The sequence below is a fragment of the Apteryx rowi genome, unplaced genomic scaffold (genome assembly GCF_003343035.1).
Source record: "Apteryx rowi isolate R43461 unplaced genomic scaffold, aptRow1 scaffold_845, whole genome shotgun sequence".
NCBI classification, from domain to species: domain Eukaryota; kingdom Metazoa; phylum Chordata; class Aves; order Apterygiformes; family Apterygidae; genus Apteryx; species Apteryx rowi.
In genome coordinates, this window is record NW_020451144.1 from 265,134 (window position 1) to 282,921 (window position 17,788).

At 38.8% G+C, this 17,788-nt stretch overlaps 2 protein-coding genes across 2 annotated transcripts in view; one reads left to right on the forward strand and one right to left on the reverse strand.

Moving 5' to 3' along the window:
• The window catches only part of UMAD1 (UBAP1-MVB12-associated (UMA) domain containing 1), an 85,682-nt gene extending 73,035 nt beyond the window's left edge, over positions 1-12,647 (reverse strand). Inside the window, exons 1-3 of the mRNA XM_026090031.1 lie at positions 12,311-12,647; positions 5,182-5,286; positions 4,877-4,964 (exon numbers count right to left, since the gene is read on the reverse strand). Coding sequence (XP_025945816.1) covers positions 4,877-4,964; positions 5,182-5,263 — 170 coding nt within the window. The 5' untranslated portion in view covers positions 5,264-5,286; positions 12,311-12,647. The remainder of the gene's footprint in view (positions 1-4,876; positions 4,965-5,181; positions 5,287-12,310) is intronic.
• On the forward strand, positions 12,465-16,005 carry RPA3 (replication protein A3). Its single transcript, XM_026090032.1, has 4 exons — positions 12,465-12,653; positions 12,875-12,949; positions 14,860-14,968; positions 15,485-16,005. The coding sequence occupies exons 1-4, from the start codon at positions 12,555-12,557 to the stop codon at positions 15,565-15,567; spliced, it is 366 nt and encodes a 121-aa protein (XP_025945817.1). The 5' UTR covers positions 12,465-12,554; the 3' UTR covers positions 15,568-16,005.
• Positions 16,006-17,788: the final 1,783 nt, after the last annotated feature.

The following is a 17,788-nucleotide window of genomic DNA, read 5'->3' on the forward strand; positions in this document are numbered from 1 at the left end:
TTTACCTTTCATAACATACTCAGTCTTGGAGATTTTAACACTGCAGATTTCTCTCAAAAACAAGCATTTAAGAAGTTCCTTAAAACATCTGTAGAAACTTTAATAAGATCAGTATTTCATGTACACTAAAGATCTTACTGTAAGACCAATTTAGATAAAGGGTGACAATGTGGGTGTCCCTTAATTCAGATATTCAAGTTATCCAATTCCTCTTTCCACAGCTAAAAAAAAAGAAAGAAAAAAAGAAAAAAGACTGCATATGTAGAAAAAATTAATGGGAAAACAGAAATGGGGAGAAGGAGGGGAACAATATACATAACATTGCTCTTCAGAAAAACAGAGACAAGATTTCCAGGACTGAAGACTGACTTTTGTTGATCATTTTGCTTCTTTACCTCTTCAGTACAGATGACTTCCTAATTTGTTAAGGATGTTATTTTGCAATATAACTGCAGTAACTGAAGTTAACAAAGGGAAACATTCAGTTGGCTGCAAATCCTACTTTTCTCAGCCTCACAGCTGGGTGAGGATGCTCCTGCCTACAAATGATGATCCTGTATGAAGGAATTATAATACTGAATTAACTCAGTAATACATATACTGAATATATCAGAGTAAGGTTCAAATACCTCGCTGTAGATAAAACCAAAGTTTGTATGCCTTGCAGAGATTAGCTTAAAATAGGAAGTCACACTGGTCCACCAAAACTTGGACGTAACAAGAATACTTGCTATCATCATAATTTATCAAACTAGTTGTGCAATCTTTTTGCATCCTCTTAGGTTCCTGACTTTGTCAACATGCAGTAGCAATGAATTCTACAATACCGCTCATCTCAAAAAAAAAAAAAAAAAAAAAAAAAAAAAAAAAAAAAAAAATTCCACCTTTCATCGAATACCAGTTCTCTTATGCTTTCTTAATAACAAAGAAATATTTGCTTTATACTGTATTTCATCTCACTGGATGAAAAATGGCTGTTTCCCCCTTCCTTTTCTGAGAAGTTTCATATATTAGGCCAAATCTGACCACATTTGTTTTGTAAAACTCCTTCTCTTCAGACAGCAGCATTAAATATAAGGTATACTTTGGTTAATTCCACAGATCCCACACTTAACTACCACGAGTTCTTCTCCTTATTGGGAGAAGATTTCCAGATATTTCATTTCTTATGTCTATGACTGTTTATGTTCTCTTGAGAGGAAACATAATGGGCAAAAATAATGTTTGCTCCAATAGAGAAAAGCATAACAAATAGTTGCTAATATAAATTTTGTTTACTAGTTCTGTATGGCCTTCAAGGATTTATGAAAGCATAGTAGGGAAAAGGGAGGCTTAGGGAGCAGAAGTATTACTTTATTATAAAATTTAGATTGTTGAATTCCTAACAACCCTTCTCACCATGGTCACAGCCTCTCTGCTTCACTGACAATCATTTCACTCTGAGGAGAATCCTGTGCCCGCTTTTCTTTTCTTTTTTTTTTTCCCCCTTGGATACTACTTTTGAATCTCCTAAAAATTCTCCATCAAGATTGTCCAAACTTAGAAAAAATCCTTTAGGTAACAATCAAGTGCTTCCTGCAAGTCAACAATAATATTCCTTATCATGTGTTGACATGGTTTGTCATCACGGTTTAAAGACAGCTTGGCCTTTAAACACAATTAAAAAATAAACAAAACATACTTGAACTCAGGTATGGTCAAAGGTGCAGATGAAGAATTACTCAAAGATCAGCACTGTCTGTAGATACTAGTGACGGAGAACACGACCATCCTGGCACCCGGGGTCCAGAGCGCACGAGGTTCTGCAACCTCCTCTCCCCACTCCAAGGGTTTGGCTGCCTGTGCCCAAAGCCAGTGTGCTGTGATGCAGTCTTCAGCACTTGGACCAGGGTCTGGTGGGCAAAGAGCTGTGGGAAGCCTTGTTGGGGACCTCTGCCCCTTGGCTCAGGAGTTACATTTAAGCTCAGGCCCTTGCTCGTGGTCCCTGCATGGGCTACGCCGAAGAGATGCCTATGTCTGCTCTCGTACCTCAGTGACTCTGACCTGCTGACTTGACTGCCTGGCCAGATCTTGGACCTGCCCTGTCACTATGGACTTGTCTGGCGATCACCAGACTCTTGAGACCTGATGGGATAGTTGTATGTCAAATGGAAGTGCTTAGCACTAACCTGTCTTCTATGTGGCTAGCAACAGTAAGAATGGATGGCAGACTGGCATTTATTTTACATGGTAAAAGCCTCAAAATACAATAAATTCCTCCAAAATAACTATTCTTCAAGGTCCCCAACCTAACTGGAAACAAACAATAGCATTCAGAATGTTAACTTTAAAAGCCTTTTGTAATGATCAGGCAAACTCCTGAAATAAATTTTCATAACACTGCAACTGATTCACCCTGTAAAACCTACTGTGTGTGTTGAGCATATCCCATAAGCCTCTCTTCCCTTTCCAGAATAATAATTTTGCCAGTTACAGAACAAGTATTACTTTTACAACTTCACAAAGAGATGAGACGACCAGCACCTGGGAAATAGGTGAACTGGTAGTTAGGCATAAAACTCTTTTAAACATTTTTTTATATTTATTTTACATAGAGTGAATTACTAATTCTTTTTTCTTGCCTCCCACACATGCAGTATTTCCCCCAAATGGGAGGAAATGGTGCAAAATTGTTTTTGGTGCTTCACAGGTTGTCTTTCCAGTTGAAGAACTTCATTCAGAGATTGAAATTACAAACGTGTTGATATTCTGCAAACAAAAGTAGATTCTGAATATCACAATATATAACATAGCTTGCAGGAGTTAAAAAAAAAAAAAGGGAATACCAAACGTAAAAAACTAATCCTCAAGATTTGACATGGTGATAGTTCCAATGGATCTTTCTCAAGAAAGTGTTGAACCTTCTTTCCCCTTTTTTAAAAATTAGATGATACAGAAGGAGATAAAGTAATTAAATGTGGTTAGGAAAATCACAATTATCTACATATAATTGTGACACTAAGTACTCACGCTACATTACTGCGTAGACTTCTTTGATATGGTAATGGCCATGGGCATTTGATTCTTTCTTCATAAGTCTCTTCAAGACTTCCAGTAAGAGGTATGGCTTATATTATCAGTGGTGCATGGTGTGAACAAAGCCTTCCAAGGGATTTGTGACAGACAAGCTCTCCTGATCACTACAGTGGAAAACAGGAGCAAGTATCCCCTGAGGATGCTTTTCTTCTCTTTTCTTCAGAAAAGGGAAAGAAAGCATTTCCTCCCTTGTCTACGGAACATTAGCAAACCAGGCTTTCCATTCTTCTATGCTTTGGATGAAAGACTGGGTTTAGGAACCAACTTAAAACATAAGAAATTAAATTCTCATCCTATTGAAGACTTTTCACTGCCTAAAGCTGTATTCACACTAATAACCTGGAGATGCAGTTGTAAGGATGGCTCTCCTATAACTTAGTAAGATTTGTTGAAGACATTTAGTGTTGGTATTCTTGACAATTTTACTCCCAAGTTTAAAAGTTTCAATAGCTCCCATTTGAGTAATAAAAAACAAACCAGCAGAATAGTTATGTTTTTTGGACTGCCCCTATTCCTAGATAAACAGAGACAAAACTTCTAGATAAGTAGCTACTTGAGTGCTGACCTAGAACTGCCTCTATCTAGCAAGATAGTGATATGCTCCACTAGCAGAGCTGATGGCAATTCTTTTGCCAAGTAAAAGTAAGGCAAGATGAAATTACAGTCCGTTTTGTAGTAGTCTGCAAAATTAACTGTTGTACTAGCAAAAAAAAAGAGAAAGCTTAAGCATAGTTGATATTTCTAAAGTTTATATTTAACAGATTGCTTTAATACACAATATGAACAAAGTTTAAATAATCAGTGATAGCACTTCAGGAAAAAAGAATGAAGCAAAACTGAATTTAGAATTAGGACCACTAAGATTATTTTTGCAGCACCTAAGAGACATTTGGTGCAGAACTCTCTGCCCATTGCAGAATTTGAAACTCAGGGAATATTTCTAAAATGGTCACCAAATCTTTCTGAGATCAAAGTGTGTGTCCTTTAACTTCTCTACAATGCAAGCGCTGGAGTGATTTGATGTAGCCGTCAAAATAAGGGTGAGAAGACAAAGTGCAGAGGAAAAAAATCTCATGGAGGACAACTGTTAAACATGACATCACAAAGAGTCACAGATGTGACACCAGTTCTATTTTAACAACTGGTAGGTGGTCTGGGATATTTGCTTTAATGGAGAAAAATTACAATGAATTTAAGTGCTCCTAATAAAGCTTTCGTATTATTAGATTTTGATAATCATGACTTAAACATCAAGAAGTCTCAAGAAGAAGCAATGCTTAAATAGAACAACACAATAAGAATCCTGACAAGAAAAAGTCAGTAAATCAGAGCAGCAGAAGCTGAATATTGATGATGACAGGTTTGCAAGGAGGAAAACATGAATTTTCAAGTGGCGAAAAAGAAAAGGATCAGTTACAACACAATGGCAATAAATTCTTTTGTCTTCTGCATGCTTGAGACTTCTTACAAGACTGTGGAAGAGCTTACTTAAATCTGAAAATTTACCCAGTTCACAGGTTAAGGACACTACAGTTTCATTTTTGAATAACAAAAAGACCTCAAAAAACCTAAACTGCTTAATTTTCATCAAATTAATCAAGAGTCAAATTCTGAGACAGAACATCTACATTCACTATATGACTAGCTATACAGAGATGCTTTGAGGCTTTTAATATAAAAAGACTTTGGGGGACATACTAAAAGGAGGGAACCTGAAAAAATAGTCCTCTAACAGCTGCAATAAGATATTCTCTTCCCTCAAATCTAATCATAAAGCTAGAATCCTCAACATTGAGCTTACTTGTTCTGTAAGGAGGTAACTTTTCCTTGCTCACAATATGAGAGGAAAACAAGAAACATCTTCAACCATCTCGAATAAGAGTTTGTGCCTATTCAGAAAATGGAATATGAGGAGAAAAAAATACTTTAGGTATTTAGTCCAAATGATTATATTAGGAGTATGCACTCCTTTGGAAATAAAAGTGAGAATTCTGAATAATTTTTATCATAGCTTCTGTTACCTCTTTTCATTTTGTCTAAGCACCTCAAAGAAATCTTTACATTTCAAAGACAACAAGAACCATTTTATACAGCTGCATCACTTACCCACAATAACAAATCCATCTGCTTCTCTCTCTGGCACTGTAACCTTCTTTGAATCTTGGCTTTTTCGGAAGAAGCTGAACATAGCCTCTTTTTTAAAGTTGTTATCTAAAATGAAGATAAAAAACATTAGATAATTATAAAACAACAGAATTCAGCATAAGAAGTTGGCACCATTCCAAAAGCTAAATACATTGATGTTACAGTTAAGTGTAGCAATTGACTTTCAATACACACACAAAAAAGAGTAAACTACAAAAGGTTTTTCTATGAAGTTATGAATGGAGGCAGAACCATAAAAAACCTTCAATCTTTCTAAAGAAAAGTGAAAGGAAACTTGCTTCAGTGTTTGTCAAGCACATTTCCGTATTCTCATATAGCTTCCGCTACTTCAAATTGTCATTACACAAACTTTCTTAGTTTCTTTCAAACTTTCTTAGTCAGTTCTAAAGCATCTAAACTTTGAAGCCCAAAGCACGATCCTATAGGAAATGTATCTTCATAGTGAAGTTGTACTTGAATGGAGCAAATTACTCTAGAGATTTTCAGCCTTAATTGTTGTGCATTGGTTTAAAAACAAACAAAAACAAAAACAAAACCTTATACAATATTAGCATAGTCCCTAATTTAATTTTTCCAGTTCGCAGAGACAGCTTAACACTTGGGTGTACTTGATTATGAGTTACTACTGATTCCATTAAAAGAAACTGTAACATAATCAAGCAAATTTTGCGTAACAGTAATTCACTAAAAGAATCTTCCAAAGTGGCTAAGAACTCTCAATTCGCATCAAATAAAACAAAACAATACAGCATAATTTTAACGGGATAAAAATGTTAACTGCAAAATATTATGCTCAGGATCTGTTCTCTCTCAAGACTGGAAGATAATATTGAAGCAGTTTTGAACAGCTTAAAAAAGGACAAATTAATATTAACAAAAACCCTATGACTATTAGCCAAAGATAGCCAGCTCTGCCAGCTTTTACAAAAGTGCAACAGCTATGAACCACACCATAAATTTGCATACAAGCAATACATTCTTCTAAGCAAATTCTCTAACTATTCTAAGCTTTAAGATACAGACTCTAAGATAAGACATACAGAGGTTTCATCTCTCCAAAAACTTACGAAAAACTTCATAAGCTTCATTCCTGTGATGAACAAACAGGACCTCAATAAGCTGAACCTGTAAATGGGTGCTTATTTAGAGCATACATAAAACACCTACTTTCTATTTGCTACCTACATTGCACTGGTTTCTGTTGAATGCAGCAACATGTCACTCTCCGCTGCCTCCTCCAGCAACAGCAACAAGAGCCCACAGATCTGAGATAATCAAAAAAGGAAAGAGGCTCTCGGTCGCAGTAGCTGCTTGAACATTTGCTTTCCTCTAGCTCACAAGTAGAGGTGCAGACAAGCACCCCGAGTGCTGAAATCGGACAGCTGGGCAACAACCTATGTAGCAGTTTGTGAAGTGCTTTGAATGAAAGGTGCTGTGCAAGTGTCAAATGCAAAGATAAAGTTTTAAAGGAAGGTACATAAAGCTCTTCTCTACTAAAACACCAATATAAAATATGGAAAATTGAAAAATGTCATTTCAAGTGTGAAATGGTTAGAGGAAGAGAATCCTGATTTACTTTGCAGATACCAGCACTTAAAGGAATAGGGAAGGACAAAGCAACAATGTTTTAAACAGACCTCAAGTTTTGATAACATTATTTCAGACTAAATTTAAAGAAGAATCTTTAGAAGCAGTGAAACAGAGAAGAGTCCTACCACTTAGTGTTTGTAAAAAAAAAAAGAAAAAATCCTGGATTATTTTCCAGAATTCGTCACTTCCTACCCAAATTTTAATGGTACTATAAGCAAGATTTTTTTGTCCTAGCCAGTTGCCTGTAGCAATTTACTTCACAGTCCACACCGATTATTCACCATATATAAACTGCCGCACACTCTGCTGTTAAAAGTGATATCAAATACTTCCACAAACCAAATCATAGAAAGTCCTATATGAAGTACAAGCTTTGGCTTTCAGGAACAATACATAAATAGTACACAGCAAAATCAACTACAATTCAAAGAGTGGAATGATATCTGAGAATTAAATGCAAAATACTTAGAGGCTGGCCAGCTACTGTTTGCTTGTGCGGATGCACTGGAATTTTTAGCAACCCAATAAACTACACTGACGCACACAAGAACAGGCTAAACTATCCTGTCTCAGGTAGGCATTAAAAAAAAAAAAAAAATACACAAAAAAAACCCAAACCAATAAATGTTACTCATCCTCACCTTACTCCTTTTTGCTGGTTTTCTTACCTTAACACTTGAAATACTAATATGCCCAGTTCCATGGAGATTACACAGTAGAAACTCCTAATTACCTCATTTATTCCTTGCCTTCCCCCCACAGCAACCCCCACGTCCTGGCTCAACACATGGCGCCAGCAACATATTCCTTTTTCAGCCCTTAGGGAATAAGTCTTCTCCTGCTACCAATTAGGGTTGTCAGTCCCATAGTTCAAGTGGTAAAAACCTGTGCTGTAACGCTCAAGAGTCAGGTTTCGGCTCCAATAATGTATGAAGGACAGGCAGTTGTGGAACACTTTAAAATGCAGTTTTACCTTCTTCCTGGGCATACAACAACAAGAAGCAAAATCAACTTGATGTGTAAAATCTTATGGGTACCCTTAGTAAAGATTTTCAGATTCCAGACAGCTACTTAAAGTGCCAGAGCTGTGGTTGCCCCATGCAATCACATTTTTTCCTCTTTGAGATACACGTACAGTTTTCAGTACTATCAAACAGTGTTCCTTTTCCTTTCTTTCTTGCATATACCAAGGAAAGCATCTTATTCAGTATACATGTAATGAAGGTACAAAGGAGTTGTACAGGAAGCCATACCTTTGTCATCTTTTAAATCCTGCATGTAATGTACATGAACTTCAGAACTTAAAAAAAAAACCATAAAAACAAAAAAACCCAGATGTTTCAATTCTAAGCCAAATTAATGTTACGAGAACTTTAACATACTAGATGTTTTCCTTTTGCTGACAGAGGGCAGGCCTTTCCAAATATCCCAAATGTTTTAAAAACACAAAATTCACTTGATCTGTATAGGGCTTCATCTTTATTTTGTAGTTTATGGTTTCTGAAGTAGGTTTCTTTAACTGAATTGCACTACCTGCGGTATTTCTCAAAAACAAAACAACATCCCTGTTTGCTTGAAAAAGAAAAATAAACACAAAGCAAAGCATCCCATAAACTCAGGCCTCAAGTTCTTATTGAATGAAACCACTGGTCCAGAAGGAAGAAAATAGCATATGTTGTATTTTGTGGTTGTGAATGTTGGGGAGGTGGTAAGGAATCTGCATATTAAAAGACGAATATGCTTTATGAGGCTCTCTCTTTCTCTGGTGTTCACCACTTAGACACAAAGCTAAATCCTAAATCACACAGATCCACGTAACTCATATGAAGTAAGGAGCATGCCAAGTATTACTTGCAGTATTTCAATATCTTTGCTGAACACAGTCATTAAGTTTAAGCTTAACAAATATCCACTAAAATAATGGGGGGGGGGGACACACAGACAAAAAAAAAGTAGAACAGTATAAAGTACGTACATATGTAAAGGAGAAGTTCTAGATGGGCAACACTGATGTTGGCTCTCTTAAGAATTTTATCAACTGTAGTACTTCAAAAGTAAACATAAACCTCTCAAGCAATGTGAAACATAACTGCTAAATTTCTTGAATTACATGTTAAAACCAGAACAAAGACCCTGCCCAACAAAGAAACACTGAGCTGCATGGAAACAGTCATGCTCTTGAAGATAAGAACACAGTTTAAGCACTTGCAGAATCAGGCTGAAGTTTTACTACTTGTAGATATGATGAGGTTTCAGTTAACGAAAGCTGAGAACAACTGGTTTTCTGCACAAGTTTAACTTCAGATTAAAAACTAAATTTGAAGTTTATGGACCTGGATATGCATGGTCATATAGAATAGAAATAAAAGAATTTAAGTTGTTGGGTTTTTTGTTTGTTTGTTTGTTTTTTTGAAGCTGACAACACAAAATGACAGAAAATACATCCACCATTCTGGGATAGCACCACAGTCCTGCAGTAATGTCTCCCATATAACACAGCACTTTCCCTCTCCAGATGGGATTAATTTTATTTCTATAGGAGACCTGAAATTGAATTCACTGCCTAAAGATAAAAATCTCTCTTGATAGAAACAAGCAATTCCCTTCTCCTTATGTTTCACCCTCACCAAAAAGTGAACATAATTTTTTCTTCCTCCAATCTCAACCGCTGATAGTTAAGAATAATGCTTTTGGCACCACTTCAGTCATTAGCCAGCAATAAACTGTGAACTATAGCAATTCTGTGGAACTACACAAAATATTTCGCCTTTATGTGAGGCTCTGAGAACATACATACGATTGGACAAAGATGAGTTACAGAGCTGTACAAAGGGGTTAATTCGTTCCTTGTGCTTTTTGTCAGTCTCATTTGACAAGAAGCATGGGTGACCTTAGAGTCAAACCAGTATGTTGCATCCAATAAACTTTTTGTATACAGTGATGATCCTGGCATATTCAGCAATACTTTTCAGCTGTTTTTCCAGGATGCTCATAGTGACAGGAAGAGAAAAGTAATTTAGTATTAAAAAAATGCCAACAACGCAGCCTAAGATACAGAGAGGAGGCCAAGGACTACAGCCAAGCAGAACTGCAGTGGCATTCTCAGTAATTATATGAACAATGAAATGAGGTCAGAACAATGTACAAAACAATCTTAAAGAATCCAAACAACTTGACATCTAGCAGCTTAAGCTATATAATCTATGGAAGGAGAAAACAGAGGGCACTACAGAGATTCTCAAACCTCTTCCATATTAGTATCCACAACGATTCACCAATAAAGTAGCAGTATGAAAAAGAGCAAGATGTTTACAGCCCTGTACAACCCTGCTTGTGACATGAAAACAACCAATTTAAGAGTCAAGAATATGCATGTTAAAAAGGTCTCTCTGTAACACTGAGAGAACAGTTTAAAAGGTTCTTGCCTAGTATAAGTTACTGTCTGAAGAAGAAAAAGCACAACAGATCATTTCTTTTATTCTTATTAGTCATATATCTTAAGCTTATGCTTCTTGAAAGCATGAGAAAGGAAAATAAGTATCAACAAATACAAAAAAGGGAAATACGTATAAGAAACACTAATAAAGACATTTTTTACATACATAAAATATAAAAGTTTTCATAAAATTTTATGGAAGAAGAAACACCAAGAACAATGCAATCCAAATTAACATTGTATAAAAACACTCAATGATGCAGCAAAAATGCATGATAAAAAGGTAATTACAATGAAGTCAGGCAATAAAAGCATAGGTGACAAAGTAAAGTCAGGAGGTTTGAAACAGCAGTACTCAAACAAATGTCAATATTTTATAATTAAGAAAACTCTCAAGAAGATAGAAGATGCTAAAATGGAAAGCCAGGCATTTATTAGATACAATACCCTTGTTATGTTGCAAATCTATTCCTTTCCCAACAAACACTTCTCTTTTTGACTGCAAAGCTTCAACAGTGACTATGCATGCTACAGGCATGCATGTGTAAAAAATTTTACGATCTATTTTTTCTAATAGCTGACTCTTCCAGTTTGGCAGGCACCAATGGCCCTTAAAGGGCCACTTAGCAGCAGCTGCATCTTGCTTCGTCATGTTTATGATATGTTATTCAGATCATCATCTGAATGATGATGATGATCATCATATTCTCTGGCAAATGAAAAGGTGAACGGCATAGTGACAAGAGATGAGATGACATCCCAGTGCAGCCCCCCAAAACCACGACCCCACTGCCTGCTCATTCCTGGCTGCGTGCTGAGCCCTGGCAGTAGTCTGATTCCTTGGTGAGCTGGTTCAGCTTGCTGAGCCGTCACAAAACTAACCTAGCAAAGTAACAAAGTTGCCTTCGGCTAGTTAGCAAGCTGAACTAACCCACTTTGGGTCAGAAAAGGCAGCCAGTGCATAAGGTGGTGTTGGGATTGCCCTTTTAAGACACAGCAGTGTTAGATAGCCTCAAATGTTTCCTGAAACGCGACTCCTGGCAAGCAAAAGGAAAGCTGAAGGAACTTCTGTACACAATGGAAGATTTGTGAGAAAACACTGAAAAAGGCAAGATTTTATGGTGAAGGCAACCATGTCCAGATTTTAGCTCTGTCTTATGTCAGTTAGTTGTTGCATTTCAAAAAATGGAGATAATTCACTCTAACTCATAGGACCAATATGACAGCAAATATATGTTCTTTAATGTGAAATGCTCAGATATTACTTCAGTAACAGCCACACAGTGTTTTCAAATAAACAGTATACACCCCTGTAAAACAAATAAAAATTAGGAAAGTAAAGCTTTAGCAGTCATATTCTGAAGCGAGTGCAGAATGAGTTTCTAAAGGGCTAGACAAAACAGTGAAAAATAGTCAATACAGAGCAAGATGCTCGGTTAAGAGGAAAAGGCAGCATAATTTAAAAGGAAGAGATATGGGGAAAAAGGGCAAAATATGTATCAGACAGAGGCCTGGACTGGGAGATGGAAACATTCATAAATATTTGAATTCTGATTAATGGGGAAGATGCAGGAACGAGTAACAGCAACATTGGAAGACGCCTCCCTGCCTCGGCAGCCTACGCGAGCGCACGGCCAGCTGAACGGCAGAAGCGGCTCTTTTAGGTTTTCCTTTTGACCAAAAGGGAGCAAAGCATCGGATCGCGATCTTCGAAGAAACAGAGGGGTAAAACCCGGCCGGGAGCGCGAGCCCGGCGGCGGGGCCCGCCGCGGCCAAGGAGAGGCGAGGGAGCCAGGCCGGCCCGGGCCGGGCCGGCCCAGAGCCGCACGGAGCGCGAGCCCAGTCCCCGGCGGCCGGGAAGCACCGCCCCGCCGCGGCCCCCTCCCGCCCCGCGACCAACGGACGGCGCCCCCCGCCCCGCCACGCAGCGCCGCCGCCCCGCCCCGCCCGCGGGGGGCGCTCGCGCACGGCCCCGCCCCCCACGCTCACTCACCGGCGCGCCCCCACCAGCCCGCCTGCCCGACGCCGCCGCCGCGCAGCCACCTCCGCTTCCGGGTTCCGTCACGGGGCAGCGCTCCGCGCGTGCAGTTAGCGTCACACACCTAGCCCACTTCCGCGCACCGCCCCGGACGCAGAGCGCTTTTGATGACGTCAGGGCGCTGGAGGGTGGGGTGGGCCTTCCCGCTGCAGTAGGCGATTGGCAGGTGAAGGGGAAGTCCCGCCCGGACGCTCTGCCGTTGCCGCGGTAACGGCGGCGGCCCCGGTCGGCGCGGGAAAGCGGGCCGCGATGGGGGACGTGCACGATGTGCCGCGCCCGCGCATCGCCACCAGCCACCTGGCACAGTACATCGGGCAGCCCGTCTGCTTCGTGGGCCGCGTGGAGAAGGTACGGCGGCCACCCCCCCTCGCCGCGGCCGCCCTGCCCGCCGTGGCCGGGGCGGAGGGGCCGCCGCCGCTGGGCCTGGGGGCGGGCGGGAGCCGTCTGCAGCGGCGCTGCCGGGTCCGGTAGACAGGCGCCTGAACTGCTTCACAGCTCCGGCGTAAAAGAGCTACGGCTGTACCGTTTACAGCTGTATTTTGAGCACGCGGACTTGGTTTCTTTTGTAGATTCATTCTTCTGGGAAACTCTTTGTCCTTTCGGATGGAGAAGGAAAGCATACAACCGTGGAACTGAGCGAACCGGTAAGTTAAAGATCGCTTTGGAAGTAACTGGCATTGCTTCTTTCAGATAGTGGGGCTTTGTCTTTTCTGGAATCTGTGCATGCCGTGCATGTATTGCGTTTTTAGCCAGGAAAAAGCAAAATATCTCTCGTTTTCCCCCTTTCCACCTGTTTCTTTGTGCTGCTTGCTTCTTCAACTGAACTTGCAGTCTTGATGTTAATCAGTTCAACAATTTTCAGATGGTGTAAGAGACTCAATTCATTTCCCCTTTTCAGTGACATTGTTGGTTGGCTACTTTGTCTTACTCTATTCATTGCTTACAATGTGACATATTCTACTACATTTATTTGCTTTATTTTTGTTAGGCTTTTTTTTCCTCTCTCCTTTCTTTACTGACCATCTTTATATCCCTAACAGATTATTTTGGAAAGACAGTCAAAAAAAAAAAAAAAAACCCAAGAAGATGGTTTTCCCAGTAGTCTACTCTTGAGCTGTCATTTCACTGTCCTCTTAGAACATTTCCYGTAGTATTCCAGTAAACTTCATAATTAGCTTATGCATTCTTTCTATTAAAAAAATAATCATTAAGCAATTAAGCATTCATATGTTCCTTGCATATAAAGGAATAAGACTCTGATATTCTCTTCTGTCTTGCAAATATTTTCAGCTATCAGATAGTCTATATATGATGGCAAATGCTATGGCTTAACTGAATATATCCATAGTGTTTCTATCCATTTATGTGAATGAGTTGTTAAACACTGATAAATCTGCCATTTCATGTGAATTAATTCTGTGTGATACTCGCTGGCTTTCAAGATAGGAATGTCACCTTACTGAAGAAAAATGCAGTTGGATCTGGCAAAGACTTCTGTTTTATAAATGTGAAACTTGCTGTTTTCATCTTCATCTTGTAGGAAAGGCATTTTCTTGCAAGTTCTGCCTGTTTCTTAACTTTTCATGAGCTCATGAAAAGTCTTCTTGTTTTGGGTTGTTAAACTTCAGGTGTCAGCATCTGAGCTATGATTCTACAACTTTTTGTAAGAGTAAATGGGTGAAGCTTATAAATGCATAGTTGCATTAGGCATTTCACAGTCTGTGTTCCAGTGCTGTATGAACAGGTAAGGAAGGAGAAACTAGTGTGTGCAGAAATACCATGCCAGGCCCATTTCTCTGGTTTGCCTAACATAAAGGGAGAGATTTCTAGATTTGCTTATCAAATACTTTCTAACTTTCTTCCTTTGAGAGTTTCCTTTGTTTCTGTGTGTGCAGTCCCTGCTTTCAACAGAAAAACACAAAATTACATGGGGAGAGGGGAGATCTATTTCTGTGTTCCAGGAAGCTTACTAGATGGTTAAAAATAAGTATTAGGCTAGTATTAGAAGGACGTTATAGAAATAGTGTCACATTCTTAAAATGAGTAACTTAAACAGGTTAAATCTACATGAGTTGAATCTACATGTGGTAAGATGTAATTTTTAGCTTTTTTTTTTTCTCTTTTCTTACTCAACCAAAGGCTTAATGTCAATGTCCTTGTGTTCTGAATGCTTCTTGACAGATCACTTGAGAGAGTAATGCATTAAATCTCCTAGATTCTTCTGCTGACTGTGTCCTAGATTACTATCTCTGTTCAGTGATTAAATGGCACAGTTGTATGTATCCTTACGGTGTTATCTTCCTTCTGATGTTTCTTCATTCTTTTTTTTTCTCTGTTAGAATTGAAAAGCCTGTTACAAAAACTGTACATCTGTAAATGACTCAAGGCTTTTGCTTTTGCTTTTTTTTCAGTCATATTTTATTGCATGACGCAGATCAGAATCTATTGTAATGAACAAACCTTCAGTTTGCTGAGAATTTCTAGCTCAAGTTCTGTGCAGAAGACACTGCACCTAACATGGTGATGCTAATGTCATTTTTGGTATGTTCTCTAGCTAGATGAAGAGATCTCAGGAGTTCTTGAAGTAGTGGGAAGAGTAACAAATCAGGCAACCATCATGTGTATGTCATATGTCCAGTTCAGAGAAGATAAAAGTCCTTTTGGTAAGTAAGAATATACCTTTATAATAAATTAATTTTGCATTCTGAACTTGCTGCTTTCAAGAAGGAAGAAGGGAGAGCCTGATAATCCTTTCTTTTGGACAGTGTCATTCTTCAAGCTGCCAGATCTGGAGAAGAATGTAGGAATGGACACTACCATGGGAAAAATTGGGAATATATGGGAATATACTGCCCTACTGCTAAACTGTAGGGACGAACTCAGAGCCTGAGCTGACCTAGATTACGGCCCTGGTCTAATCATTCCTCTGCTCCCAGCCACATGGTTCTTCATCTTCCCTTACCTTGCACTGGAGCTTGTTGATTGTGCAGTTGGCTGGCCTAGAAATAATCCTCCAGGAAATGAAAATTTGGTGGGCTTGGGCAGAACTAAGAAGGATAAGGGCAGAGGTGGAGAAGGCTCAGCTCTACTGCTCTAAAATAAGCAATGTTTTAATGCTGTCATTTGCTAGTGGGGAATTTAACCTATGCATCACAACCTTTTTCTTTGCCATCTTTCAGATCTGGAACTCTACAATGAAGCACTAAAAATTATTCATGAATTTCCTGAATACTTCCCATTTGGTCCTACAAGGAACAATTGATTCTTCTTAGTGTTTGGAACTTCAGAGGGACAACAATACCATAGCTCTCTTGTCTGACAGCATAAGTTGCATAGACTTCCAACTAATATACTGAAAAGATGCTGTTTAATATGCCATGTGTGGCCAGTGAAAAATGTTTTCATTGAAAATGAGTTTATTCAGCTAGAAGCAGAACACTTTTGCAGCAGTCTCACTGTTTGTATATATTTAACCCCTTTGCATCCATGAGGAATTCTCTTGCAAGATTTGAGTTGCTAGAAACTGAAGTTTTTGTAGGCATTTTTTGTTGTTGTTATTATTAATGACTCTAGGATGCTTAGCAAGAAACTCCCATTGAAGACACTGGGGATTTAATGGAAAGATATATTTTTAAAAAGTCTCTATTTACTTTGATATAACTTTTATCTCTACACCCAATAAACTTCTGACTGCATTTAACTATTAGTGTCAGTATTATATCTTAGAGTGCAATTCTAAAACAGGATCACCACATATCATTGATTTTACTTCACACAAGTTATTTAATTCTAACATAATGCAGCATACAGGCTACTTGCCTTTTGCACTGATGTCAATGATGTTGAAAATGTCTAATTAGGCTTGGTGATTTCAAGCACTGAGTTCCCATCACAGCCCTCGTTCTTGGTGGGAGCTTAAGCAGAAGTACCAAGGGTTCAACAGGCATGTCACGACTACTTTAATCATACAAACCTCCACAGAACTCCCAACCTTGTTATTCTCTAAGCTACTTATAGTACATGACAGAACTCTTAGATCTCTTAAGGTAGCACAATCAAAGTAAAAATCTAACTTCTGAAATGTTCTCTGTGAATTAATGAATAGCATATTTCAAAGCATTTTAAATAAACCTCGTTAGTATCCATGTCAATTAACCTTTCATATGAACAGTTTTGAGTTTGAATATCTAGATATAGTGCCTTATTAAGAATGCTAGTTTTATGGTTATTTATGGAGAGACAGTTTGTAAGTGTTTGATATCCTAAGGAGCATTTTACTTTTTTTAAGACTCTTTACTCATGTATCAAAGTTACTGCCAACTCCAATACTACCAGAATATGTACAAGACATTAGTGGATTAGTTCATCCATCCATAGCAGGATGGATAATCAAGTTAACAGGTTATCCATTTTTTCTCTTCTGCAATTAGAAGACAGACAGTGCCAAAGTTATTGTCTTTGAGAAGGAGGAGGGCTTTTGAGGTATGAGTAAGTCTTGTACTGCAAACTAGAGCAAGAAGGTCCATGTTGGATGCTACCATGCATGTGCTGTATTGCTATCACTGCTATAATTTAGGGCTCAACAATGCTCAGTAAAACAAAATATGTCACTTAACTGTATATTTATTTTCTTAGGTATTTCCTAGGAGTCTGTGTTGTATTATTCTAATTTAGAAAATTGGTATGTTGTGCAGGTATATATTCTTCTGTAGAATGTTACATACAAATTGTTTTCAGTTACCTAAAGACTATCCAGAACTATTAAAATAAATTCTGCCACTAGATGGCTATAGCACTTTACCCCCACTATGGAGACCATTCTTGGATATGTGATCTTGTATATGAAGACTGGAATGCACCAGCATTGTAAATGATACAGTATCCCTGGGTCATAAGCAGTCAAGACTTCTTCCTGATCTGCAGTGATGAGGTATAATATTAGTAATTTCCCTCTGTGCTTTTCTTTCATCTGCTTCCCTACGCTGTGCCAAGGAATGTGATTAAATGGCCTACCCTTACTGTATGGCTATACTAACAGGGTACCAGTGTGTGGAAACTGGTATCATAGGGAAAGTAATGTCTAGGCCCTATAGTTACACCAAGAGGATCACAATGCAGGAAATTGCCAGGCATTCCAAGTATCAGAGAAAGGAATGTCCATGGAAATGGTTAACCCTCACTTATGGGGTTACTACATTGACGCATTAAAGGTGGGAGAAACTGCCACAAAGATTTAGCTTACCGAAGGGGAAGCGTCAGGGCAACCAGATCATAAATACCAAAAAAGGATATCATGTCAGCAAAACTTGGGCAAATAGCAAAAGTGTAAATAGGGGCTGCTTGTTTATTTGGGAAGAGATGACAGTGGCAAAGAGGAAGAACAGCAGAGAGGAAAGAAGTGATACAATCAGGGCTGATAGGGGGAGATACCTGTTGGTCAGCTCTGCACTCAGTAACTGTAGCTTGGAGCAGGACAATAAACC